This window comes from Corvus hawaiiensis, chromosome 2, assembly GCF_020740725.1.
Source record: "Corvus hawaiiensis isolate bCorHaw1 chromosome 2, bCorHaw1.pri.cur, whole genome shotgun sequence".
NCBI classification, from domain to species: Eukaryota; Metazoa; Chordata; class Aves; order Passeriformes; family Corvidae; genus Corvus; species Corvus hawaiiensis.
The window spans coordinates 51,953,643-51,981,284 of record NC_063214.1 but is presented as its reverse complement, the minus strand read 5'-3'; the positions used below and the strand labels follow the sequence as shown (position 1 = coordinate 51,981,284).

At 40.7% G+C, this 27,642-nt stretch overlaps 1 protein-coding gene across 2 annotated transcripts in view; it reads left to right on the top strand.

Moving 5' to 3' along the window:
• The window catches only part of FLT1 (fms related receptor tyrosine kinase 1), a 109,206-nt gene that overhangs the window by 26,616 nt on the left and 54,948 nt on the right, over positions 1-27,642 (top strand). For both annotated transcript variants that reach the window (XM_048294969.1, XM_048294970.1), the window contains exons 5-11: positions 4,240-4,402; positions 4,490-4,626; positions 6,163-6,337; positions 8,244-8,361; positions 10,265-10,434; positions 10,845-11,004; positions 25,556-25,670. In XM_048294969.1, coding sequence (XP_048150926.1) covers positions 4,240-4,402; positions 4,490-4,626; positions 6,163-6,337; positions 8,244-8,361; positions 10,265-10,434; positions 10,845-11,004; positions 25,556-25,670 — 1,038 coding nt within the window. The remainder of the gene's footprint in view (positions 1-4,239; positions 4,403-4,489; positions 4,627-6,162; positions 6,338-8,243; positions 8,362-10,264; positions 10,435-10,844; positions 11,005-25,555; positions 25,671-27,642) is intronic.

Genomic DNA, 27,642 nt, shown 5'->3' with positions numbered 1-27,642 from the left:
TACTCTCTTTTACTCATATCAACTTGCCTTTAGCCTGGGATTGTGGTGTAAGGCACAGCTTTACACCATCAGAACCAGATGTAATACTCTCAAAAGGAGAAAGAGGAGGTGGAGCCAAGTCTTGAAAGAAAGGATTGGTTGCTTACATGTTTTGCATTCCAGGAAAAATAAATGTGTTCCCTAATTAATCCTAGAATTTCCTGAAGCATGTAAGTTACAATGCATTACATCATGTCTTACTTTATTTATCTTCTATGACACCCTTATATGAAGATTCCAGCAAGGTTTTACTCACACAGCCATTAAGAGATGTGTTAAATGCATTCCACAGCTGCAGGCATACTACTTCTGGAGAAACAGCAAGAGCTATTTTGTGTTTTCCAGCAGTGATAAAGGAAGAAGTTGGTGTCCCCATAATGCAGTCTCTGGCTCTGGAAAGAAAATCCCAGCTCAAGTGTCATTAGGTTCTGCCTTCTATATTGCCAGGAAGTAAAAATATGAAATATTTTAAATAATCTCTCTCTTCTGGAAGGATTCCCTACAGTTGCATGAGCACTGCCTCCAGCATTTGTTCCTTTGCAGTGCCGCTTCTTAGTTTTAGTGGACCAATGTGGGAAAGGTTTATTATTCATCTTCAACACCACAACTTATTATTTTACTCGAACTGCATCTTTAGTCAAACTTTTTAAGATGCTGTGTTGTTTTCATTTTCAAGCTGAACATCTGTGCAAATTGTGTTTTATAGCATGGAAATCAAATACAACAGAGGAGGAGGGTCTTCAAAAATCAAGAAGCTAATAAAACATGGACTGGGAAATGGGAATGAAGCTTTTAATTCCTCATTCAAGTTCAGCCTTCAGGTCCTGCTGTAACCTTTACAGGCAGCAGCTGATGGGCTTTTCTCTTCCTTATCATATGAAGAATTGTGAAATCAATTTATAGCTTTGATCTAATGATTAATAGTTAGATATTCAGAGTCTCTGAAACCATCATTCCTATCAACATGATTCTAGCAGCCTCATTCAGGATCCTTAAAATAAGACAGTTTTTTGCAAGTAAGGTGTACACTTCTCTTCTCTTGCCTCTTCATTTGCTCTTATCTTGCCAAATGGAGAAAGTATCACCTTTTAGTACAATAATTTAATCCATCTGTTTGCTATCCTTTTGGATTCTCTATCATAAAAACAATGACATTCATGGGAATAGAAGTAAATAAGCTCCAGTATAAGGAATAAAACCTGGAAAAAAACCCAAGGAATGCCACAAATCACATATCTGGACAATCTGAATTCTTAATAATGCCACCTCATCCTTCCCAAGTTGGTGAAAAGGGAAACATGAAAGAAAAGACAAGAATTCAAGACTCTAATATGTATTTTTAATAACCTTTTAGTTGTCTCTTTCCAATACAATCTGCCTTTGGAGATGTGGAGAACTACAGCTTGACTTTAACTCTTGACCATATGTACATATGCAGTATGTGGCAGTACTGTGTTAGTGCCACCAGGTACCAAAAACTTTCAGCAAAGATTGAGCAAAGAAGGCGGCACAGCCTATACCAAAAAAAGTTTCATTTGAAGCAAAGTACAAAGAAGGTAAAAGGCCGAGAATGCACTGGGAGCCCCAGTGATATTGTCCGCACAGATTAGCATGTGGACAATAAATTCCATGTTTACTGCAGCCGTCGCAACAAGCTGATTCTTTGAATCACATTGATTCCCATCTGCAGGCTATTATTGTAGCTGAATTTATCCTCTGCTGCTTCAGTGGAAGTCTCACTGTTCCAGCATGATGTTTCTTCATAGGTTTTCTACTTCTCTCTGTGATGACCAAATGGCCAAGACTTTGAGTTACACTGGTTGTGCTCTGCATAGGGGTGGGACCAGATGACCTCTGGAGGTCCCGTCCAACCTAAATTATTGTGTGATTCTGGGATCCTCTGTCCTGTACCATCCGTGCAGTGATCAGCATGGTGATGAGATTGTGTTTCTAGTTGGTGGCCTGAAAGCTGGTTCAGGGCAGAGCAAAACAACTGTGGTTCTCTGAGAGTGGGAAACAGGTCATCTGAACTAGTGGAGTTGGCAGAGAACAGAATGGAGAAGAGCTGGGTAAGAAACTGAAGCAAGCAGGAAGAGAGGGTAGAGCTGTGAAGGGCTGTAGGGTGAGCGCCCAGCCACCACCCATGTTCTCATCTGAGACAAAGTCCTGGTATTTCCACCCTCTAAAAGGGACTTGGTGCAGTATCTTGGGGTTTTCCCCCTTGAGATTTGGTCAGAGACCGGCTATGTCACAGGGGTCTTTTGCTAGTCAGAGACCTCAGTTTTCCAAAGTTTTCCATAGAGTAACTTATTGTTGCATTATGCTTTCATGGGTGACTGAGTGTAACTTCTTAGTCTCAGAGCTGCAAAAATATTAAAAAAAAAAAAAGTAGCTCTAGTGGTTTTGAGAGGTGTCAGATGAGTAAACTGTACAGGTAAAGATCTGCCTCCAGAGCAAGTAAGCCTGCTAGATATCCAGACAACTCACAAAATTACATGTTGCAAAACAGGACTCTTCTGGGTGTTTTGGTTACTTTTCTATTCCTGGAGTAAGGCTAATACAAAGTCAGTAATCCATCAATTAAGTAATGAATGTGCAGTGAATGCATTCACTGGGAAATACAAGTCTAGGAAGGCTCTGACCCTCTGGCTTCGCTTTCTTCATGAAAGCCTATACAGAAATAAGCTCAGAAATTGTTTGATTTCCACCAAAGCAGCAAGAGGATAAATCCAATTGAAACTCTTGAAAACATAACTATGAACTAGTTAAACTGAAGTTGAAAATTTGTTTTGTTTAGAACAGGAATGGCAGCAGAGCTTGTAGGGACCAAGATGCTGTTGAATGGTAGCCAGCAGGCTGTAATGTAATGGGCTTTACTTGTGTGTGTGCTACACACACTTCCCAGTGATTTGCATGCTTATTATAGCATCTTATCAGCTGTTGTAAAGATAAGGAATTCTACCACGTCATTTTGTGCTCTGTATTTATTGTTCTCTGTATTCATTTGATTCACCATGCACTCAGTTATTTTGGAGGAAATGGGATGAGATGAGTGAATATGAACTCAAGGGTGGCTTTCTGCATAGGCAGGCAGCATCAAGGGTGGCATATTTTAGAGGGAAACTGTACCATGCTGGAAGGAGAGACATTCATGCTTCCCCCAGCCTCTGACAACCACCCATGATGGCTTTGCTTGTAGGAAGGAAAGGGCTGTCCAACGCATAAGTCCCCTGCTCAAATAAAGGGGAAGAAAGAGATGAAGGGACACAGTGAGACTGTTGCACAGTGGGAAGTGATGGGCTGCAAGGTGCTCAGTTGATCCAGGGATCTTTCCTTGGGACCATAATTCATTTGAACTCTGCTCTGTGCCAACTTTAAAAATATATTCTTTTTACCATAAAACCAGGTCTTACCAAAGTAGAGTCACAACCAGACTTTGTACTCATGGCTGATCTCTGTGCTCTCCAAATGGTGGCATTTATTCCATCAATAAGGTGTAACAAATAGCATGATCCAAAACAAGAGGTTTTGTCTGAGCTTCAATGGCTGTGTCAAGCTTTACTTTTTCAGGGTTTTCTTGATACCTTATTAAAATGGGGCTTAAAGTGCCAAGGATCATAATGTAGAAGATAACATGTACTGCTGACAAAGTAAACACTTGATCCCACGTGGCAATAATTTTTTTGCTTGTTTTTTAAGTCTTTGAGGTAACATAAATATGACATGCATGGAATTGAATCCTGGCAGGAATTTGTTAAAGCCACAAAATGACAGCAAATTAAGTCAATTTGTCATCTCCATTGAAAAATATGTGTTTGTTTCTCCATGGCAAAACCAGGCTACTTAATTGCAAAGGTTCAGAGAGATGAGCACTTTAGCTGCCAACCAGGAGCCAACAGAATAGCGGCCCAAGTGCTGAAGCTAATGATAGTGTCAATCTATTTTGTCATAAATTACATCCTGTTATAAATAATGAAATCTTGGAAACAAATGTAACATCCGCATTCTTCACCCACATTTTTCCTCTACTTTGTGATGAAAATGTGACTTAAAAAACCCACATCATTAAATGTCATCCTTTTCATGTTGATTGGCATTTTTTGGGTGCTTTTTTCCCCCATCCCTTTTTACTAGGCTACTTTGATTAAAGAGTAGACATGAGGATGAGCTGTTTTTATGATGCATGTTTGGCACTTCCAGATCCCACGAGAAACCCTAATTCCTGATGGCAAGACAATAATCTGGGACAGCATGCAAGGCTTCAGAATACCTAAGGCAACTTACAAATTCATTGGGCTCCTGAGCTGTGAGACAACCGTCGGTGGGCACACGTACAGCACGAAGTACCTAACGCATAGAGAAAGTAGGTGGCATTCTCCACTCCCTGTCTCTCAGAAAGCACCCTGCCCTGCTGGCATTACTAATTCTTCTCTCTCTTTGTCACATGCAGCCAACACAATTTTTGATGTTCAGCTAAGCACCCCGCGTCTTGTCAAGCTGCTGAAGGGAGACAGCCTGGCAATTAACTGCACTGTCACTGCAGCCTGGAACACCAGAGTGCAGATGACATGGACTTACCCTGGAGAGGTGAGTGCTGTGGTTGGAAAGGAGAAACCAGAGGTTTCCCACAGATCACACTGCATCCAGCATCCTGGGAGGAATTCTGCTTCGGAATGCTTGCCGTTTTTTGCATTCCATCATTTTGACCCTTGCTGACATGTCTCTTAATGTTTCTTTTTTTTCTTTCTGATGCTTAATTTCCTAAGTAAACATGTTTACACAATGTGCTGTGGTTATATTGCATAATCACGAGCGAACGCTAGAATTGTTTCATCTCTGGGAGCTTCTTTTCGACCTGCTGAAACGAGAGAAATTTATCACCCCATCCCAGGCAGGGGCTCTCTCTTGTGACAGAAAAGTTTTCAGTGAGGCTGTCTTCTCAACACATTCATTTCAAAGACTGGCAGACAGTCAGGCACCCGATTTGAGCATGTTTAGAAAAGATATTTTGATTTAGCTAGCCAAAATCTCATTTGTTAAGTGTCACACGAACAATCCTCTTGTTTTGACAACTACAGGAATGATCTTGAATGTGCTTCTCCACCCCCCACATTGGGACCATCCTCATAAATATTTGTCACTTACAGAATAACTGCCAGGCAGTCCGTGTAAAACTGATAAGAAATTTGACATTAGCTTAAGGTTTACAACTCCAATTCCTTTCATGTCAGTTTGATTTATGCTGGTGATTCAAGTCAAGATCATTTATTTTGTCACTCATTGTATCTAATCACAGGCTGAAATTATGATTGCATTATATAGGGAAGATTAATGCAATTGTTTATTGCTTACTGTGGCCATTTTCCCTGGCATTTTTTCACCTCAGAAATAAACAACTTAGCAACAAGAAATGCTCCAAATATATTATATTGCGCATTGCTGCCCTACCAAGCCCTATCTGGGCACCACACTTGTGAAATTGTGCTTTGTTTTTATTTAGATGGTAACTGAAGGGTGCTCAGTGTTTGTAAGACATCAACAATGTCCTGGGTTAAATAAACTTTGAGGCCAAATGCTGAGGGGGAGTTGCAGGAAATAACTCCTCAGAGTCGCATTATCTTCAGTTCCACCCTGCAATTCCCTTGCCAAATCTAGTCCCTTTTCCGTCTGTAGCGTTTCCAGAATTCTCCCCTCCTTGCATTAATGTCTTTTCTTCTATGTGTCTGCTTCCTATGGCACTGAATCCAGGCATCAAACTATGTGCTGCTCTTCATATCATGGCTTCAGAGATTTTTTGGAGCAGTGCTGGACAATGGCCATGGGGAGCCGGACGTGTTGATATGACAGGCTGTGCAAAAGGGAGGATCTTCCTCTGGAAAGTACTAGTTTGGATGCTATGACAACTTGGGTGAAGACAGGGATGAATTGCCCTATAATGTTGCTTACATTTTTTATTGTTAACCCTCTGGAAATGTTAAGCATCTTTTGTGTGTCTGTGCTGTAAAAAGGCATCTGGGATTTTTTTATTAAGTTATGGTGGTGGTATAGCAAAATAAAAATCTTAATAATCATGAAAATTGGTTTGATTAAGCTCTTTCTTGTTAATTTCTTTTGCTTCTATAGACAAGGAGAAGAGGTTCTGTAACACAGCGTATTGACCAGAAGAATGCAGAGGCCAACATCTTTTACAGCATCCTCGTTGTCGACAGAGTGCGGGATGTTGATAAAGGCCAGTACACCTGCCACGTGAAGAGCGGGCCTTCGATCAAGGCTGTCAACACAACAGTCATTGTTTATGGTAAGAAGTGGTGCAGATTTGTAGAATACTCAATGCTCTTGTACCAAGGTCTGTCACGTGATAGTTTTACATTGGGACACAATTTGTAGTACATTCATCATGGACAGAAGAAGGGAAACGAGGGAGGGAGGCCCTCCAGGAGGGAAAACATGCACCATTTCTTCCATGGGTGTTTTGTACTGTTGGCAATAGACATGCTAATGTTCAATTTGATCACTTTTGTTTGTTAAATACTGTGATGGCACTGTCCTTAGTTCTAGCACATACAATCAGGGAAAGTATAGTTTGGGAGGAAAAAGAAGGTACAAGCTGAATTTAAATAGAAGAGTCCCACTTCCTCTTCTGTAGTACTTATGCATTGCTTTCTATGAAAAAATGAAGAAGAAATAAATACCCTAGCTCTGCATGGAGCTAGTAGCTGGTAGACCATTCAAAAAATGCAAATCTTTAATATGGTTTTACAGCAGGACCCTTAATCAAGTTCCCTGTGGTTTGCCTGGGCCTTCTGTGAAATCTAGAAATTTCTGGTATTATTTCAAATGTATATGAATAAGGACTTTTTTGCACTGGGACTCTTTGGGAAGCGACCTTCTTTGGGACATCCTGTTACAATTAGAACTATCCGGGATCTTTGGACCACCATTGGTATTAAAGACCAAGTGGCTGGTGGGTGTCCTCTACAACAGATGACTCATGGTTAGAGTATTGATTTGTTACATATTTTCAGTGGTATATCTTTTCTCTCTTACCTAGAAGTGTGGACTAGGCACCTGGTGTTGGTATTCTTAGAGAGCTATTCCAGACCATTTTCTCTATTTAATTTCTGGAATTAGCCACTGGGAGCATAGGATGAACCATGGTACCCACTTACTGTATCTTAAACAGATAAACTGAACCTGTCAGAAACTGAATTTTAGATTAAAGTCAGAGAAGTTGGGACTGTTGAAGTCAGCCTGTATTCACATAAGCAGCCCCATCTACAGGGTGCCCATATTAGAAAGAGCCTGTGTGAATAAAGGTTTGCAGAATCAGGGCTGTATCTCTATAACTTGACTTGTGTAATTAAACTACTTATTTGTCTTGTGCATATTATTTTCAATGTATGTGGTAAGTGTGATTAAATGTTGAGCTTGTTTCATGGATATCCACCATCCTTATGCAGTCCATCATGTGAGTAAATATTGCACCATAGATACTATCAAAAGGATACTTGAACATTTTTTATACTTTGAATGTTTTATTTTGCACAAGTTGGCCGGGGAAAAGAGATATTTTCCAATGTATTGTATGAATTTTGTGTTTTATTGCCTCTGGTAAAAGCCATCAACTTGCCACAGAGTTGCAGATATGGGGCAGAGCAATTGGAAAAGAGCAAATTCCAGCAGGTTGAGATTATTCCAGTGAAGTGACAAAGATTTGTTTGTTTGATGAAACAGCTTCTTTACCAATGATAAAGAAAGTTTCTGCCTTTTCCTTTGCTATTTCTCTGAAGGTCCCTTAAATCCTCTCTGGCAGAATATTTTCTTTTGGAACATTCATTGATTCTTGGCCTGTAGGAGAAGAAAGGTCATCTGATTATCCTCAATTTGGCCTCCCACATACCACAGACCACTTTATCTCTTGTGCCTTTTTTCCTGGCTGGAGCACAGTGTGAATTTGGCTAGAGTGTATCTTCTCTAAGTAGATTCATGCCCTGGGAACTGCATCTCAGTTTCTTGTATATTTGTGGTATTCTTTTCTATTTTATAGATCTCTAGGAGGTTAGGCTCTATTCTTGCTGTTGACATGTGAGAGCATCAAAATTATTAAAGATAATTTTTATTTGGAGTCACATTTTCTTTAGTGGAGCTACTCTTTTTGCAGGATGAAAATAAGTAATACAAAGCACTTTTTTATTTTGTTTAAGATAAAATGTTCATTAATTTGAAACGTCGAAGGAAAACTGCGCTGGAGGCTGTAGCTGGAAGAAAATCCTATCGTTTGTCAATGAAAGTGAAGGCATTTCCCTCTCCAGAGGTTATATGGTAGGACAACAGTTACTTCCACATAGGCATCCTGGACCTCTTTTTATAATAGAGTTGGGGAGGTTTTTTTAAAGTTTTTCAGTTGCTTGGGGTTCTAACAATTTATGAGAACATTATCTCCATTTTGCAAGTGCATGAAAGGAGATACAGAAAGTTTAAAGCTGAGATCCTCAAATAGGTTGGGTATGTCTCCTCTTGAAATCAGTGGACGCTCCACAGCTAAATATCTTGACTGAAGTGTTACATCCAGCTTCCCTCAGACCTAGATATGAAACCTGAACTTGCTTTTCAGACAGTAAGAGAGAGGAAAGAAGGCTTTCATTAAAATAAACGATTGACTTGAGTCATACAGACATGCGCTGTTAGGCAAAACAATGGAAGTTGGTATTATTATGTGGTGACCTGCAGGTTGTAGATCTAATTCAGCAGAGCATTCACTGGATCATTCATTTTGTCTCATGTATCCTGTGCTAAGAAATTTTTTGAACAGTTTTTTTTTATTAATCCAAACCACTTCTATATGTAACAACGTTATCTATTCATGATCTCAAGGGGTTTTTTTTGTTTAAATCATTTTAAACACCAGTAGCTCTGGCTCAATTCATTGCATTTTAACAAAGGATTTATGACAAGACTGATTAAGAAAACAAGCCATACATATGTGAACAGTGGGAGTTCATGTTACAGCCAGGAATTACTTTTGCTCCAGAAGTGTTGTCTTGTTACACAAAACCTTTACATTTATGGCTCCATGTGGAAAACTAAGGGGTGAGTGTGACACTGATGCCAGCCATTTATACGTCATTTTCTGTTTCTCCAGTGTTTGAGCTTATTGATTACACATATAGGTCTGAAACTTCTGAACTAAAAAAATCTCCAAACGTTTAAAAATTTTAAAAAATTTTTTAATTTAAAATTGAGTTTGGTCAAACATTGGAACAAGTAGTCCAGAGTGGTGGTGGAGTCTCCATTCTTGGAGATACACAAAACCATGTTGAAAATGGTCTTCGGCAACCTTCTGACCTTGCTTTGTATAGGGCATTAGACTACATCACCTCCGAAGGCTTTTTTGGCTGCAACTCTTCTGTGGTTCTGTAAAATACAGATACAGTGAAATGCCTAAACCCATAAGTCCTTTGACCAAATTTTAGTGCTCCTCTAATAACAGTAAGAGTTTTCTGTGAATACTTACTAAAAGCTGTGAATCATTTCCATCAAGTCCATCATCTTAATGAATCTCAGTTGCACCCTCCTACTAACATCATGTTAACCTTGCAACTGTTAAAATATGCTTTAGACTGTACTTTAGACTTTGAATAAAAATGTTTTACTTCAGGAATCTGTGTGTGAGCAACAGTTAGTACTTTCTATGTTGATTTTCTGTTATCTTTAAAAACATTCACTTGATAGCAGGATATCTGATTCTCGAGTGCTTATCTAATCTACTTACTCTTCCTCTTCCTAAAATCACAGCTGTGCTTAGGCTACTGTAATACTTTGTCCCAGGATGTATTCTGAGGTCATAGAGAAATGGCCAGTGCAAGATGATGCAATCTTTATTTCTGTGACTGACTCTTAGCCAAAATGGTTGTCTTTTAGACTAAATGGCAGCACAACCATGGACAACTGGGATCTTTAGAGACAGAGTTGCATTTTTCAGCAACTCTCAAATACCATAGAGCCCTGTCAGATTCTTATCAATTTTAATATACAGAATAGTATTCTCTAAAGTGGTTTACAAATATCAGCAATCTTATTTGAAAGGAAAGGACAAGCCTCTGGTAAACAGAATCTCAGACTGTGAACCCAATCCTTTCCCAAAGATTGAGGAATATGATGTAACATGGGTGGTTTAAGCAGAAATATTTTTCAGAATTTTGATTTCTGGAATTCCATGAAACAGGTTAAAAGATGGGCTACCTGCTGCTGAAAAATGTGCCCGGTACGTCATTAAAGACTATTCGTTAGTCATCAAGGATGTTGCTGAGGAGGATGCTGGAAACTACACCATAATATTGAGCATTCCACAGTGGAACTTGTCAAAGAATCTTACAGTCACTCTTACAGTAAATGGTAAGTTTGCAACACGTTCCCATGCTTCTCCTGAACATGTAAATGCTCAATTTTCTTTGAGCTGGATTGCCACCATTCTTGAACGCATCAGGTCACTGTGGGCTCTCTTACTGACTTCATGGACCCAAACCCAAGCCTCACATGCAGGGTGAAAGACCCATCTTTGAACCAGAAGATAGACACTGGTTTTCATTAGAAGTGTTTCTGTCCTCCACAGCCACATACTTGTTTCTGATGACTTAAATGTGTCACTAACCACTTGTCTGACTTGACTTAGGACTGCTGTTTTTCTTTGTTCTCCTGGGGATTTTTCTTGCTACTCACACTGCAGGAATGTAGTATTTTTATAAACATGCAATATATTGGAAATAAGCTGGTTTTAATTGCTTTCCAATTTTTACTCTTTCCAGTGAAACCGCAGATATATGAAAAGGCTGTGTCATCATTCCCTGATCCCAATCTGCGTTTACTAGGCAGCAAACAAGTGCTGACATGCACTGTGTATGGTATTCCTCCACCTAAAGTTACATGGATGTGGTACCCCTGTAAACAAAACCATTCTAAAACAAGGTAGGACAACTTCTTTACTTTTATTTAGCATGTCTTCCATTATTATTACACTTAAATATTTTTTTACAAGCATAAAGTTGGCTGTAAACATTGTTTAGTTAATAGAAATTATCTACTTTTTATCAATGTATTTTTTAATGGGCATATAGTCACAATGCAATTTTTTCTCCTTATTTGAAGATGGAGGGCTTCTTACCCTTAATGGTGGTTATTTGGTATTGCTGTTTGGGTTTATTTATGGTTCACTACTATTCATGCATGCAGTATTGGTCCAGAAGCGATAATTGCTTTTTCATTTTCACGGGAGAAGACAATGTCTTGCAAAGTTCACATGCTTTCACGTGGAGGAGTTTTCCTCCATGCTTTTCTCCATGAACAGTGATTCTTATGTGTGGCTTCTTTTGAAATTAACAGAAAACATCTCAGAAACTTTTTCCATTATGAAGGTCACATCTGTCCTGTGATATGTTTAGTCATATATTCAATTCAGCAAGCTAAATGTGCCCGGCATTCTACAGATGATATTTAAACAGGGTAAAGAATAAATGGCACCATGTAAGCTTACTTGATGCTGAGGTGGTGCTCAGCTAATCCTCTTTTTACATTTTAGTTTTCTTTTGAACTCTGTTTCTTATGATTAGGAGTTTGTGTTGACTCACTTATCCAAAGCTCTTCCTGCATCATGAAATCTGACACAAACTTAATGATTAACACCCAACCTCCACAGTGGCATTATCCTTCAGTTGCTATTGGAGGGTTCAAACAGGCAAGGTATTTGAATCACAGCCCAATGAAGATATTTAAAAACCTAACAAGTTTAAGAGACAACATTTTCTCAGTCTCAGTTGAAGAATAATCACATTCCATAGGATGTCAGTTTTTTAGCACTTTCATAGAATTGGGATTTAGTGCCAATCCAGACAAATATTTAAGTACATGCTTAATTGCAAGGGTACAAGACATGTCATTCAACCAAATAGGACATCTCAATACTAAGGGTCTCAATACTAAACATCTCAAACTAAGGATACTTATAAGTGTTTTGATATCAGTGAGAGAGTGGTCAGCACTTTCTAGAAGCCCATGTTATTTTTCCCACTATGTCTTTGGGATTATGGCTGTGCCCTTCTCACCAAGAGGTGGCACTAGCAATCTCTCCTCTTCCTTGAATAGGTATTACCTGAAATCTTCCATTTCAAGGACAGGTGAGGGCTGCATTTCCTCTGTCTGGTATGTCACCTTACAAGGACAAGTTGCAAAATTTATTTTTGCTAGTAGATGTAAGAGAAGAGAAGAGAAATCACAACATCTTTTAACTAGAGAAACCTTGAGAAAGGCATGTATGAAATTTTTCAATCTTTTAGTTTCTTTCAAGGGTTTATACAAATGAATACTCTGGATTGAAATCCAGTGCAGTGCTGAAGAAAAGGCTGGGTCTTCCTTGGGAGTCAAGGTGGTGCTCATCTATTGTCAGATATCTCCTTTTGTTAGCAAGCACAGGTCTGCACTCCAGCACAGGAGAGCATGCCATCAGAAAGAGGAATTAACATCTGCACGCAGGTGTTCAATAATGTGCTGAACTGTACACTCCATTAAATGCTAATTAGGAGTGTGTTTGAGCAGGTGATCAAAGCAGAAATGTAACAATTCTATTCAGCTATTGGCTCTGTTACAGCGTTGTTTCCAGAATGGCTTCCAAATTGCCTTTGTAATTGTTCTGTGATGATTCCCTTTAACCCTCTCCCCTTCCTTCTCCTTTAAGTACTCCCTGAAGAAGTAGTTTGGAGAACACCATTTTAATGCGTTGCCTAAAAGGAGTGGGATGACTCCCTCTGAATAATATGACTATTAACTACTGCAGAAAGGCAGACATGCCTGAGTAATTACATTTTGTCTCCTGCTCCAGGAAGGTAGCAGGGCAAGGTGTACCTCAGCAGCTGGCACACCTTGCTCAGCCTAATGTCTCTGCAGGTTCAGGTGTTCTCCCTGCAGAACTAGAAAACCCTTTAATCCCACCTATTTCATTATACTTTTCTCTTTGTGGGAGGGGAGTTTTGCCTGAACAAGACATTTAAGGTGTGTGTACCTTGTGCAGCAGATAAAAAGCTTATCTTGTTCTGCCATTACAGCATTTTTTTGTATTTATCTACCCAATGTTAGATTTCCAATATTAAAATATTGCTCTACTTGTGCTCAAGTAGTGCTCGTTTCTGCACACAGATGTACCTTGTACTTTAAGTCAATAAACCCCCATAGGTTATCCCTCACTGTAAGGTAGTAGGGATTCTCAGGAAATTTCTCAGGAATCCCATGTCACAGGACAGAGTGTGCACACTGAGTAAAAAGATGCCTTTGCTGCAAAGACCTTGCAGTGCACTGTTGGCTCCAAGACCTGTTTGCTCCAATATTTATGTATGTGCTTAACTTCACACCCTTGAGTACTGTCACTGCAAGCTGGCGACTGACACACAGTGCCTAAGTTAGATGCTTTTATTTTTGAAGGACTGTTGCCTATGGCCTCCTTTAATAGCAACCATTAGGTTGTGTGGATACTTCTTTCAATTTATCTTCCAGGCAGTATTTCAGTTACAAAAATCTAAACATACCTCAATGAATTCCATTGCTTTTAAATGCAGATATAGTTTCAAGCTTTGTGATTGATACAATCAATTTGCATAACTTCCTTCTGCTTCATTCAGGCCAGTAACAGGAGACTGGCCAAATAAAATAATTTCCATAGTTTTCTCTAAGCAAATTAATTTTTTTTTTAAAAAAATGGAAAAATTGCTCAATTAATGTGAATTTTTGAAATGTGGAAAGACCCACATCATTAAAAATTGCCTGTTCTTTATTTTCTGTTACAATTACTTTGCTTGAACCAACTCTTGCCACTAATAAACCTTTTGTTAGCTAGCTAGCTAACTAGAAAGGTAGATGGAAAGATTCTCTTCTGATGTTCACCCCAGCAAGGAAACATAGAAGAGTCGAGGAAATCTGTCCGGGGCAAAAAGCAATATTCTGGGGTTTTTTAAAGCTTATGCAGAGCTATTAAATTTTGAGATGGTAGCCAAAAGACAGTAGAGACACAATGAAGAATATAATTAAAAGTAATTAGAAAAAAAATTAGTCTTTGTTAAATGATTGAGAAACTGCTTTGCCGGGGCTATCCTACTGCAGCCAATGCTGCTGCTCTGCAGCAGACACAGTCCCAGGCTGGGCAGCCCCCAGGTGTTCAGTGGATATAGAATAGGACAGCCCAGTGGGACACTGGTCCTGAAGTGCCCAGCAGCCTCCTTGGCCTCTTTTCTGCCACTCTGGAGCTGTTCTTTCTGTCCTGGATTTGTCTCAGGCTGGGCTGTCAGCAGAGGTGTATGGGAGCAGACAGCAGCAGGGTTTGCTGAGGATCTCCAGAGCCAGGCAGGCTGGGATTCACCTAAACCAGATCAGCTCTGAGGCTGCAGAACAAGCGTCTGCATGCCAGGAACGTGCTTGATGTTAATGGTTCTTGACCTGAATCTCTTCAGTAGATTTTGTTTATCTTAAACTGACCTGGCAGAGATGGCCAAGAAAGGCATGTGGGACACTGCTATTGCTCACTGGAAGCGCTGGCTTGCTCAGTACTTGTGCAGTGTTGTTTGGGGCCAGTTTCTCTGGCCGAACAACATTTCTATGTGGGCAGCTCAAGAGAGATCTTCAACCTCTGCCCAAGGTTTGACTGATTGGCCCTTCAGAAGTTGCAAACAGTAACACTGAAATTTTACCATGAGTGTTTTAACTCTCCCATCACCCTGATGCCTCACTCTTTCCTTGAGCTTTGTTTAGCCTCAAACTGAATGCTTTATTATTATTTTACAACCCTGGCATCGCATCAGTCTGTGTTTTTTTGTTTTTTGTTTTTTGTTTTTTTTTTTTTCTCTCCATGTGTTTGCTTGAGGGAGAGAGAAGTATAACAGTATTATGGAGTTGCTCACAAAAAAAAAGTAGTTGGGGAAACTGGTACATGATTCTCTGCTCTCCTGACTGCAGTGTCAAGATATGAACTCTACTTGGTGGTAAAACCACCTAATGGTGGGATTGGAGATGAAGGGCTGAATACATGAAGTATCTGGGAGGAAAAAAAAATAGAGGTTTTCCTTGAAACTTCTGCAGAGATACAGAAAGACTGAAACTATCATAATGACAGTGCATGGGCAGACTCCCAGCAGCTTCAGTGAAAGAGGAGGCAGGCCATGCGTGCATAGCAGTCTAATTGCATTTCTGCATTGTTTATGTCAGGGTATTAATAAGGGATTGAAAGGCAGAATCATTAGGATGTGCTTGGATAGATGATCAGGGGGAACCAGATTTGGAACATCAGTGAGGTATGTAAAATGAACAAGTAGAGAACAAATGTTAATTGTACTTAATTAGGAATGTACTGAACCACCCAAATTTAATTGTTGGATGTCTGCAAATGTTGATGCCCGTTAGTTTGTCCACAGCGACTGGTTTTGTTCCCCGTGCCACCTTCTATTTTCAGGAAGGGAAAGTCTGAGTCTTTGGAGCTGGTATAAGTAGGTCAGATGCCATTAACAAACAGGTAGTTCTAAAATGCCTTTGTTTAATTTGGCAGGTGGCTGGATCCTCAGCTCTACATTCACACTGGCTGAGGGTCTGGCTGGTGGCCTTTGTGCCTTCCACCCTGTGTTACAAGAAAATCTTACAGTAATCTAGTAATGTAAAGGTACTTATGGGTACACCAAAAATCATACTAGCTATTCCCTTATTTTGGTGTAGTAGGGGAAATAAATTAGTGTAAATAAAAGTCACACACTGTGGTTTTTTACATAACCTTAAAAAAATGCACTGGAACTGTCATGAGTGTACATTGCAGCAGCATGGACTTCCAGGAAATTTGAAGCCAAAGGGAAGAGAGGAGTGAAACAGCATCTGATCTGCTTCAGCCTGAATAAGCACTATGCTCAAGTATCTCATTCTGCACTTTCGCTGGGAGCCAAAAGCCAATGCTTGCTTGTGAACACATTCTTTCCTCTGAGTAGAGCTGTATCCTTGTTTTCAGTCATTATTATGGTATTTAAAAATATTTTTTTAATATTTTGATTGCAAAATGCTGTTTGAATCAGACCTGGCACATAGATATGTGCTTGTCAAATACATGCTTTACAGCAAGTACAGTTTACTCCTGTCTGTCCTCAGGGTTACACACTGATGAATTTATTCTGCAAGTATAAATTACTTCATTATGGGTCTTAGTTGAATCAGAACCTTAAGATTTCAAGTTTCAACACTGCTAGTTTCCAAATCACTTTAAATCAAATTTTAAAAGAAATTAAAAGAAGAAGCATTATATTTTTTAATTTGTCACTGATCAATCTTCAAACATTAGAACTACAGCAAGATCCAGATGGTCAGGGATGCTCTCTTAGTATCACGCTTTTATTCTCAATTGCCTGTGTTGGGGTTTTTTTCACTTGCTCTTCCTTTTATTTTTTCCCAGTTTCTTTCTTTTCTTCTTGTTGTGTTGTTCACAGGGTGGTCTCTTGGCTTTTCTATGTGCAGTCTGACACCTAGCCTTAAGGAAAAACACGTAAGGGTCACGTAGGTGGTGGGATGTTTCTGCTTGATCTTTTACTCCGTGTGGCCCAGCCCATAGGAAATAAAGTGTGTGACTGGCTGTACGTGGGGACTGCACGACGTGAGCGAGGCCCCGCACGCTGGCGGTGTCCGAGCCAGTGGGGCGTCCCAGTAGCCAGAAGCCTGCTCCTGCACTAGCAGGGGCTCCTGGCCAAAGGAAGGCACCAGATCAAACTCTGTGTGTGCTTAGGCGTGATTATGAATGGAGTACTATTACTGGATTGAGTACACCTTTTACAAAAATATACAAACTGTAGTTAGCATCCTCTTTCCTTTTATGTGTATGCCTTTCAAAAAGCCTTTGCAGAAGACTTTGAACAGACATGTGAGGTAGGATCGTGCTCAGAAAAAATATTCAGTTAAAAAATAGAAAACAGAGGTTAAGAGGGAACAACCAGTTCTTGCAGCTTAGGGAGGTGATCGGTGAAGTTTTTCAGGAGCTGCTGCTGGGGTCTGTACTTGTCAACATGTTCAGGAATAACCTGGAAAAGGTGGTAAGGAGGTGACAGAGATTGCTGATGATGCCAAGTTATTCAGATTTGTAAGGATGAGGAGCTGATTGCAAAGAAATGCAGAACTCTATGAATCTGGGTATCTGAGTGAAAAGGTGGCAGGTGAAATTCACTGAAGATAAATGTGCATGATGTACATAGGAAAAAAACAATCTTGCTTTCGTATGTAAAATGCATGTTAAAAAGCTGTTGGCTGATCACTACTGCTACAAAGAGAGATCTGAGTGTTGTGATAGATGGGTTTGTGAAAGTGAACACCACCATCATGAGCAGGTCAAAAAGAAAATCAAGTGTTAGGAATTACCAGGAAAGAAATAAAGACCGCAATACAGAACACCATGGTATCTCCACAAATCCATAAATTACTGACATCTTTTATACTATGAGCATTTCTGATCCTTTCGTTTCAAAGGATGCAGCCAAACTGGGAAGTACACCAGGAATAGCATCAAAACGGATCAAAGGTATATCAGGGAATGAGAGGAATGTGTGAAAGATGAGTGGAGAGCAAGGTCAAGACTCTTGCAGACTGAAAAAGAGGTGACTTGGGAGCTACAGGATAGAGACCTACAGACTTGTGAAGGACTCAGGTCTGAGGATCAGTTGTGTATGTCTTTTCGAGTTCAACAGGTAGGGGCCATTAGATGAAGACAGGAGGAGCAGAATTTGGAACAAAAAAAGGATGTAGCAGTGGATAGCATATCTGTGAATCTCCTTGCCAGAGGATTTTGGGGGTTTGAAAACTTTCCACAGTCTTGAAAGAGAAGTGTAGAAACAGTCTATACTGCGGGAAGTTCCTGAGCTGATAATAATTGGTGACTGGGGGAGTATTAGGAGGAAATACCTGAAGTTAGTCCCGCTCTTACTCATCCCCAACCATCTGCATATGGTCATTGTTGGGACAGGATATGGGGTAGATGGATCCTTGGTCTTACATGCATGTCTGTCAGTATTTTCTCTTCCTGTTTTCCCTCTAATTAACTCCCCTCTCTCCTTAAAAATGTTTCCCTCCATTCTTTCTCATCCCTTCCTTGTTTTCTGCCTGCACTTCAGTCCCTCACTCCAATCAGCCCAGAGTTTCTCCCAGACCCCTACTTGAAGAGAAGTTAAAAACAAATTATCTTAAAAAACACAACCTAAGTGGATCAACAGCTCCTCCGTCTCCTTTGCTTATCACTGGAAAAAGGAAAGGGTGAGAGTTGTGCTTCCAGCTTGTCAGCAAGACGGGCAGTATGAAGGACTATGCAAATAGGCTGCTAAAGAGTTACTCCTTTCTAGAACCAAGAGGATCCAGTTAGGACAGCAAAGGAAAGAAAGGGAATTTTGGCATTATGAGAAGGAAGGTGTTGTGGATACATGGATCTTGGAATATTATAGATGTAAGGTTATGTCTAGAAGTTGAGTGAGCTATTAGAAGTGACTTGTGCAAGGAAAATAACTTACACTAAAAGGATCTGAACAGTATGTATTTATAGGGAACATAAACTGGAAATAAAAGAATTGAGTGCAGGGGTGGACAGTGTATGTAGAGGTTTTGTGGACTTTCCCTTTAGGATTCTGACTGTTCAACCAAATCGCAGGACGTTCTTACTTGCAGTACTACGGACTCTCAAGATCAAACACTTTTTTCCCCTGAAAGAAATTCTAGGTGCCTGTGGAAATGTGATGTGATTTCTGTAGTTCCAACCAACATCCTGCTTCTTTGTGCAGGACATGATTTTTGCTTTTGCACAGAGAAAGTGGAGGCTGACTCACAGTGACTTCATGGGAGATGAGAGTGATTACAGTTTAGTAAAGGAAGGAATAGAGGTGTACAACAAGGAAGGTAGGTTTGGCAGAAATATGATAGTATTCTGTGTCCATGAAGAATGTTAAGCAGTGTGAAGCAGAAAATTGAGGGTCAAGAAGCAAAATATAATTTTCTGATAAGACAAGGTGAGAAAATTTCAGATAACCTCAGTATGCGTAGGCACCTGAAAAAGACTTCCAAATGCTGTTTTGTTCCCTAGTGGTCAGAGGTCTCAAGTACTGACAAAGAAGTGGGAAGCAAAATGGGTTTTTTGGTGACCCTCAGCCTCATTTGCATTTTTTGTTGTGAGTAACTGTTGTTTCAGGGTGCCCAGGTGTCCAGTTATAGAAGTGATTTTTTTCCTGTGGAAATCTGAGTGTGGGCTGATGAAATATGTAAAGTAGGGGTACGTAACGTTGCTGTTGATCTTACTGCTTCTTTTGAGATAGGTCAGATCAATCAGCTTTCCATGTAGCAAACTGGAATAGCTAAGGGCAAGCCATAATGTTTGGAAAGGATGAGTATGAAAGGGAAACACCATCCAATTATCTGGTTGCATATCAATAACAGCAAGAAAAGCAATGTGCAGCTATCAAATGCTTCCTTTTTCGACAGAGCCATGGAAGTACACGACAAAGCTCTAAGTGCCATCTACCCTGCTCTTTTCAAAGATACTCCCCAGGAGAATGAGGCTTTTGGGACATCAGGGATCTCCCCTAGAGAGTGTAGGGGAGTTTCTCTCCAAATATCCCCCTCAATGGGATATTCTACATCCTACAAAACAGAAAACAACTCAGTCCTCCCTCTGGCAACTGAGAAGTGCACCAGGGCCCCATCCCAGCCTAATTCATAGAGGCCACTTAGAAATCCTCCATCTGACCTGCAACTTGTCAGTGAATAATGTCTCAGCATGGTGTCCTTGATGACAAGTTGCACCCTCGCTGGAGACAGAGGAGTATTGTTGCTGCACTCTCGGAGTCATGAATGTGTCTGAAGTGAGATGGGCTGGTGAGGTCCCAACTGCTCTTGATGGGCAGGTGTTGACACTGTGATGGGAAGCTGTAGGGAACAGAGACAGTAGGAGGAGAGAGGAGAAGGAGACTGGGAGGGAAGGAACCTGCACCCCTTTCACTAGGATTGCTTGTTTGGTATCCTTTGCTAAGGTCCTAAATAAATATAAATAAACAGTGTAAAATATATCCAGTTCTTACCGCTTGTAGTTTTCCTTCTAGCCCCACTAACCCACATATTAGGGAAGGTTCTTGGGATGAGCTCCCAGCTGCAGTTTTGCCAGTAGTTCAACCTCTAACTGATTGGTTTTGACCTAGAGCAGGAACACCTGGACCATAGCTTCTTAGAATCACAGAATCACATGCACAGACAAAGCTGGCGGGGGGCCAGCACATGTTCTCCTTCCCCCACCCCCATAAAGCACGTTTTACAAACTGTACATGCTCCCTGCTACTATTTTTCCTCTCTGTTTCCTGCTTCAAATTGACTCAGTATTCCCAAGGGCACGTGGCTACACCAGCCCTGTACTACCAATCGCATGGCACTGGATGCTGAGACACAGAACAGGCATGGCCCAAGTCATTCATTTTTTGGTAACTTCCAAATAAAAATCAGTTCCTATGTATTCTTTACAATTCTAGGAGTTTCCAGAGTTCCTTTCTTAACATTAGTATCGTCACCATTGCCTCTTGAAAGATGTGAGTCAGCCCAACTTGAATTTGTAGGAACATTGCCCTGATGTTGCTAGGAATTGTTGCCCTAAAAAGAGGATAGATGCTGAGAAAAGTATGGTGACTGCCATTAATCCCTCTAAAAAATGAGTGCTGTTGGTGACAGGATGGTTTGTTCTCCCTCTCAACAAATACTACCCCAGTGAATGAGAGCATGAGTGAGGCTGCCAGGGGCTTTGCCAAGAGGAATGCTTAGAGAGTTGAATGAGATGTTACAAGAGGTAACAATTGCAATGGCCTCTGGAATCACACAGGAGAGCTTGGGAGAGAGAAGCTGGTAAGACAAGGAGACAGAAGATGAGTATTTTCCAACTGATGTGGACTGAGGCTCTTTCACTGGTATTTGTTGTTGCGCTGCTTGAACTGAAAACTGCAGTACTGTCTTTGGGACGGGGAAGATGTGTCTGGATAGGCTGGGTCTGGGGCTTTCAATCAGAACTGTTCTACTCAGGGTCAAACCATGCTATGAATAATGGGACAAATTGCTTACCTCAGCTCCCATGCTCTGCTGTAAATCAGTGAGGAGCTTTTCTTCTGCGACCAATAGTTTCAAAGGCAGGACTTTAGCTTGGAGCTGGTTTGTAGTTTGATTTCAGTGAAATACATCAAGATGACAAGAAATACACTCTTACCCTGGAAAATTTTCCCTGTTGGTAGTTATAAATACACCACACTATTGTGCTTGGCGTGCTGCATGCTAATAGAAGCGAGGGCTCAGAAACTCATTAGGAAAGGGAGCGGGCCGTGGAGCGGAGCGAGGACAGTGTGAAGCGAAGGTTGATCACCACAGCCTTGTCCAGAATAGGCCATGAGAGTTTTCTTATCTCGCTTTGGCAGGAGGTGCTGCTAGCTTCCTGTGCGAAATCATGAGCATATGCTGCTTTCCTCTTGTTGTTTGGCTTCCTCCGCTACACAAGACGGTTCCCAGCACTGTGATTATCTTTGCATCTTCAAACATGGCACACTCTGCTTCCTCAAGGGCTTGATGTATTCTTGAGTAGCAGGCTGGCTCCCCTCCCCCCATCCACTTCTCCAGGGCCCCTGTGGGTGCCAACTCCACACATCACAGACCTTTTATAAAGCTGGACTTACTTCTGGTTGCATAAGCCACCCCCAGCCTCTGCAAATTCATGTAAATTCCCGGAGCTCTGGGCGATGAGCAGGTCTGACAGCAGAACTCGCCCTACCACAGGCAGAGCCACTCTCACCCCTCTTTCTCCCTGTGCTGGGCTTCTCTGAAAACCTTACAGAGAATTAGTGGCTCCTGTTTTTACAAAAGAATAGCCTTTTTCTCAGGCTCTTGACACAAAGGCCAATGAGTGCCTGTGTGGGCGAACACCTGCAAATGTGCACGCCAGCACGCATGCAGGCACATGGGAAAAACTACTTAGGGCGTGATAAACCTGAGAGCTCTGCTTTCACCAGCACTCGACTAAGGCAGCAGAGTCTGATTACCTCACTCCAAGGTTGTGTAACTTCTAGAAACTTAGGTTTGTACACAGCCCGTTAGCACTTGTTATGTGGGATCTCTACACGTGCAGAGTTGCACCCACAAAGTAGAAATATGAAAGGGTCTGCAGGGACACAGGTGAAAGAAGTGCTTAGAAATGTGCTGGCAGATATCAGCTTGTTTATCAATCCCTGCACACACTACGTGCTTTTTCATTAACCTGGCGGTAACCCTGCTGTAAGATTTCCTGAAGATGCAAAGCACTGAGGCTCATCCCACAACAGAACACTTCAGGAATTCACGTGCTCTGGAGATATCTGGAGTAAGATTAAAGTATCTAAAATTCAGTAGGATTCCCTGGAAACACAGACAGTTCTTGCTAAAAAGGCAATGGCCTTGTTATTTTACTGCGTGGGCAGTTTGAAGAAATTGGTGATTTCCTTGAAATCAGAAAAATATGTAGCTGATGTTATGTGAGGACACATGCTATGAAACATCAATCGAGTTAACTGGAAGACGATTGCCTATTTTGGTTCCAGCCAGCATAGATTTTTGTGTTTTCAGTTTTCTCTTTTTCTCTCCAAGCATCTGTGCTTAACACAAACATTTGGTTTGATGATTACATCTAAGTTCAGCAGAACCTTTTCTCTTTCTGCTACAAAATGCCAGTTGTTAGAAGGTGAGGTCACATTAAGAGGCAGGACTCCTGACTAATTTTTCCCTTCCCCATCTCTACCTGATGCTGCTGGCTTAGGCAGCGTTCTTCACATGGCACCCCAGGCAGCAGTAAGAGGTGGGATGACTTGGAGTACTAACCTGAGTAGCCAGCTCAGAATAGTGGACACAGCTCATGTGCTGTCCCTGAGCTATTTTAGTGTATTTGAGGTTAAAGTGAAGGGATTTGGCAGCTGATGAGAGAAAGCATCTGGTTCTGCACCCAAAGGGATGAGTCTGAGTTTTGTCCTAGACTCTGCCTGGCAGCTGTGCTGCAACTGATCTGCAAACATTTGTTGGTCCAGCAGCCAGTGGAGCTGAAGTAGTGTGTACAACAGTACGCACATCTCCAGCTGTGTGCTGTTGGATGTAGTATTTTCAGCTTGATTGTGACTCCTTTTTTATTAAAACCATGGACAACAGCTATGACATGTATTCGATTTTCTACTCTAATTGCATTAACATTGTAATCGCCAGTTCGGATATAGAATGGAATGTGACGTCAGTAGAGTTCACATATGTGCCTCCAGGGCCAATCAAGCACTTTACATGTGTTTTTCTTGTTATTGTGATGCTATTGTAGTTATGATGGTGGTTTGCTTTCTGGTATTAATGAGTAATCAGCACCTCATTGTGCTAAGCATCAACAAAGACATAACACTGTCCTCATCCCTTAGACATGGCACACTAAATGTATATGGTCTTTTTAAGGAATTGTGAGGAAGAGTATAATAATAGCAACTGAGTCTGGAGGCTCCAGAGCTGTAAGAAAGGAAATTGGTGATGCTTTTCTGAGTTGCACAAAGAGCTTCTGAATATGCATTATGCCTTCTCTCTGTCCTTTACCAATGTATGTTTCTCTGTAAGGACTTCTATGTTAAAGAGTACAAAATTTCAGCAATGTAACAAAGAAACATAAATGCATTCCGTGGGGATAGGAAAAAAAATTAGGAGGCACTTTTTGACACAGGTGAAGTGAGATTTTGTTGTCTCTATTTTCCTGTACAGATTACATCCAGTCACAAAGATGTGCATTTGCTACTGCCTGTGTGCCTGGCATCGTAAATTGGGTTCTGATATCTTCTATGGCATGAAAATGTTACCAGCTTAGCCAAATTATCATGCCTTTTGCGTTGTATTCTTGTTACAGAACCAGATTTCTTAAAGCATTAAATGTGCAAAGTAAATGGCATCTACCTTTCTGAATAATTGTAACCATTTTTTCTCCTCTGAATGCAACAAGTGCCCATACTAATGCAGCTGTTTTTCATCCACCCTGGCCTCAACAATCATGTATTAGAAGTTGGCTTTTAAACCAAGTCTGAAAGAAGTGTAGATAGCCGTGCTATTGCTCCCTGTCCTCTCTCCATGCATGAATCTCCACTGCCTTCTCCTGGGATTTTTTTGTCTTTTCTGGCACACTGATCCTTTCAATGCACATTGTGAAATTTGGGCAGCCCAAGCTAGTTTCCATGTCATTATTTCTTTAAGCTGTAATATCTGCTCAGACGTTGGCCAGTTTGACGCAAAGCTGCACAATTAAAAACAAGCGTGTAAAGTTGGTGTACCATTGATATTCTAAACGACACAAATTTTAAGCAAACTGCAGAGTTGGCTGAAGGGAAATTAACCTCATTCTTTGGTCAGGATTGCATCACATTCTATTTTCCAGTCACTGGGCTTTAAAGTTCATTTCTCCAAACAACTGTTATACAAACCAGAACTATTTGATTACAGATACTACAGCCGTTATCTTTCAAATCCAAGAAACACAGTGTATTTGAAAGAACTTCATGCAGCTGAAGGGTTAATCTCTGCCAGTGAAGCTGGAACTGAGCAAGCAACAACTAAATTCTGGATGAAAAACTGAACTAGATATTCTCAAAGAAGAACAGAGTCAGGCAGCACATAAGAAGCATTCCAATGTGTTTATTTCCATGTGTACCAAATCAGACTTTAAGAAAAAAATTAGTTCTACCATGACCACACCTGAATGTTCTGATTACAAGCCAATTTGTTGCATAAGGCAAAACCATTTTTTCTCTGGGACTTCCATTCATTAAGAAGAATTTTATTTTTTTTCCAGTTAAATGATCATTTAAATCCCTTTGCAATCTAGGTACGTTAAGTTTAGTTTAACTTTGTTTTGTTAATTTGCAGGATTATGCTTATTTTTACCATGTGTCTTGTAATCATTGAACCTCAGTATTAATATCTTGGCATTTTGTAAACAGAACTAAAAAAAAAAAAATTCAGAAGTAAAAACTGGCATCGTTTTTTGTTAAAACAAAAAGAACCTGCACAGAGTAAAAGAGCATCCAATGCATTATGGAATGGATCTTGGAACAAATATAAAAATAGTATGAACTCATGTTTTGGCAATGTCTGAAAACAGGAGCTTTGGAATTGGGATGTTGGTCTTGTACAGCCCTATATTTAGGCTCTGACTATAAATTCTGACCTCTGAGTTTGCAGTGGGTTAACTGTGAACACTGATGCCAGAGAGCAAATATTCAAGGAGGGGCTGTGGAAGTGAATCTGATTATCAGGCTCCAAACCTCAAGATTTAATGAGAAGTAATTATACTTGCCTGGTCATCACAGCACCTGTAGTTTTCCTGACTAATCACTGTTTTCAAAACAATTGCTTTGTTTTATGTGTTCAATTTCTATCACCAAATCAGTTAAATTTCAATTTTTATTGTCTTCAGGCATGGATTTTGCTTTCATACTGAAGGATCTTTCATCCTGAAAGCTGGCAGCCACGTAGGAAACAGGATCCAGAGCATCTCTGAGCGAACGGCTGTAATAGAGGGCAAAAATAAGGTATGTTTCCTAGGAGCAGATAACTTTTCTGTGTGACAGCATGTGTTGAAAAGGCACTGTAAGATGCTTTGAGAACAAGGTAACAGAGAAGAAGCCAGTATTTTGATATTGTTTGGATTTGAGGACTTGCATACATGCAGATAACTTTCATACTTGGTATTTATCTGCTGAGAGGCAGAGATGTATTTTTTTCTGGAGGCAGTCATATTAAGGTAAGTGACATACCAAGAGAGTGTATCAGCGGGATTCACTGTATCTGCTCTCTTAGTCATAGCCTGAAGTATCTTGGGGTACCTCAGGAGCACAGGGGCAGGGTTCCAGGCCATCTTTGCTTCATTTTGTGCAATTGCACAATTTCATGTTGTTTTTTCTATGAGAATTAAACTATTTACTCTCATCAGTGAGTTTATTCACAGATGTGGTCCTAGATGATTAGATGGCCAAGTCTTTTTTGGAATAAATTCTGAAGAGCCAAGAGAATCCAGATTACAGAAGCAAAGTTTAAGAGAGATCTCAGTCAGAGACAGCAAGATGGGATTTATCCCAGCAGTGTTGATCATCTAAATTTTAGGTGTTAGTCTAAGTCAAGCATCCCTTTATGGGCCATGGGGAGATGCAGATAATTCCAAAGGGCATGTGGACCTGTAGTCTATTGGTGTCTAATGTGGAAGAGAAAGCCAATGAGATTACCTTGCCAAGGGCTAAGGAGGGCTGTCCATCAGTTAAAGCCTTCAAATCAAGGATACCCTAGATCAGCTGCACTTCCCTGGGATAGACATGAGACTGATTTGGTGTGGTTGGGTGGTCTGTGCTTCTGAGCAGCTCAGGTGAAGATGTACAATGCTATGACACTGTCACAGAGTCTGTTCTCACAGGTTAGTTTGGTTTGTGACAATAATACCTAAAGAGATTATAAATTTTAAAGCCTATCTTACTCTAGGCCTTTCACTTTTAGTGACATCAAAATGCTTTTTGTAATTCTAAGGGCACTGGGGTTATAGGTCTCTTTTCCTTGATGGCTTTTCAGTTTCTTGAATATGAAAATGGGTATAAACTGTAGTTACTCTCATGTCAAGGCCCTTTCACACACCGCAGAATAAACAGGGTTTTACATGCAGCCAAGAATCAGATCTGGGACTGCATTTTCTCCTGCTGTTATATTATTTAGAAAGTATCACAGGTGTTCATGGCACCATTCCAGCACATGGGAACAGCCTGGATCCCAGTGAGACATTTGCCCTATTTAGCTGTCCAGCTCTACGTGCTTAAAGATCAAGGTGAAGATGGGAGCAAACAGTTTCCTAGGGTGGACTATCATAGGAAAGCACACGAAAAGTGAAACATAAGGAGGGATTTGAAGGAGGAAAGGGAAATCATTTCAGGCACAGGAAGACACCGTCTATTCCAAAGCGGGAATGATGAACAAGATGCTAAGAATCAGTTATTTTCCAGCAGTCATATAGCCGTGCTGTGGGTGCAGTCCTACCTGTTCACAGGGTGCAGAAGGAGCTGTCTAATGACCAGATCTCATTCTCCTTGTGTACCATGTATTTTGGAGACAGTGGAAGAGAAGTGGCTAAAATGTCAAAGCAACTTCCAGTCAACAGCAAATAAATTTCTCCCTGGAGGAAGATGCTAATAATGGGTCCTTGCAGCAGAACTGCAAGTCTTTGGCAAGCAGCCCTTTTTGAAAAATGTGCCCAGAAATGAACCAAGGAATGGTCTTTGCATGGAAGGACTTGCAGTGAAACTTACTGGTCCTCCCTGGTATTCCTTGTCTTTTTGCTATTTAGTTCAACTAAGAAAGGTCTGCCTTGTTTTGCCTTGTTCCTCCTGGTCTCTATGGGGAGCGGGAGGTTGGTGAAACAATCTCTTTACTCAGCTTTTTCACAGCTTTTCTAAAGTTTCTCTACTGCTGCTCTTCCGTAGCTTTTCAAGCACAGCTGGATTGCTATTGTAAGTAAAAAATGCT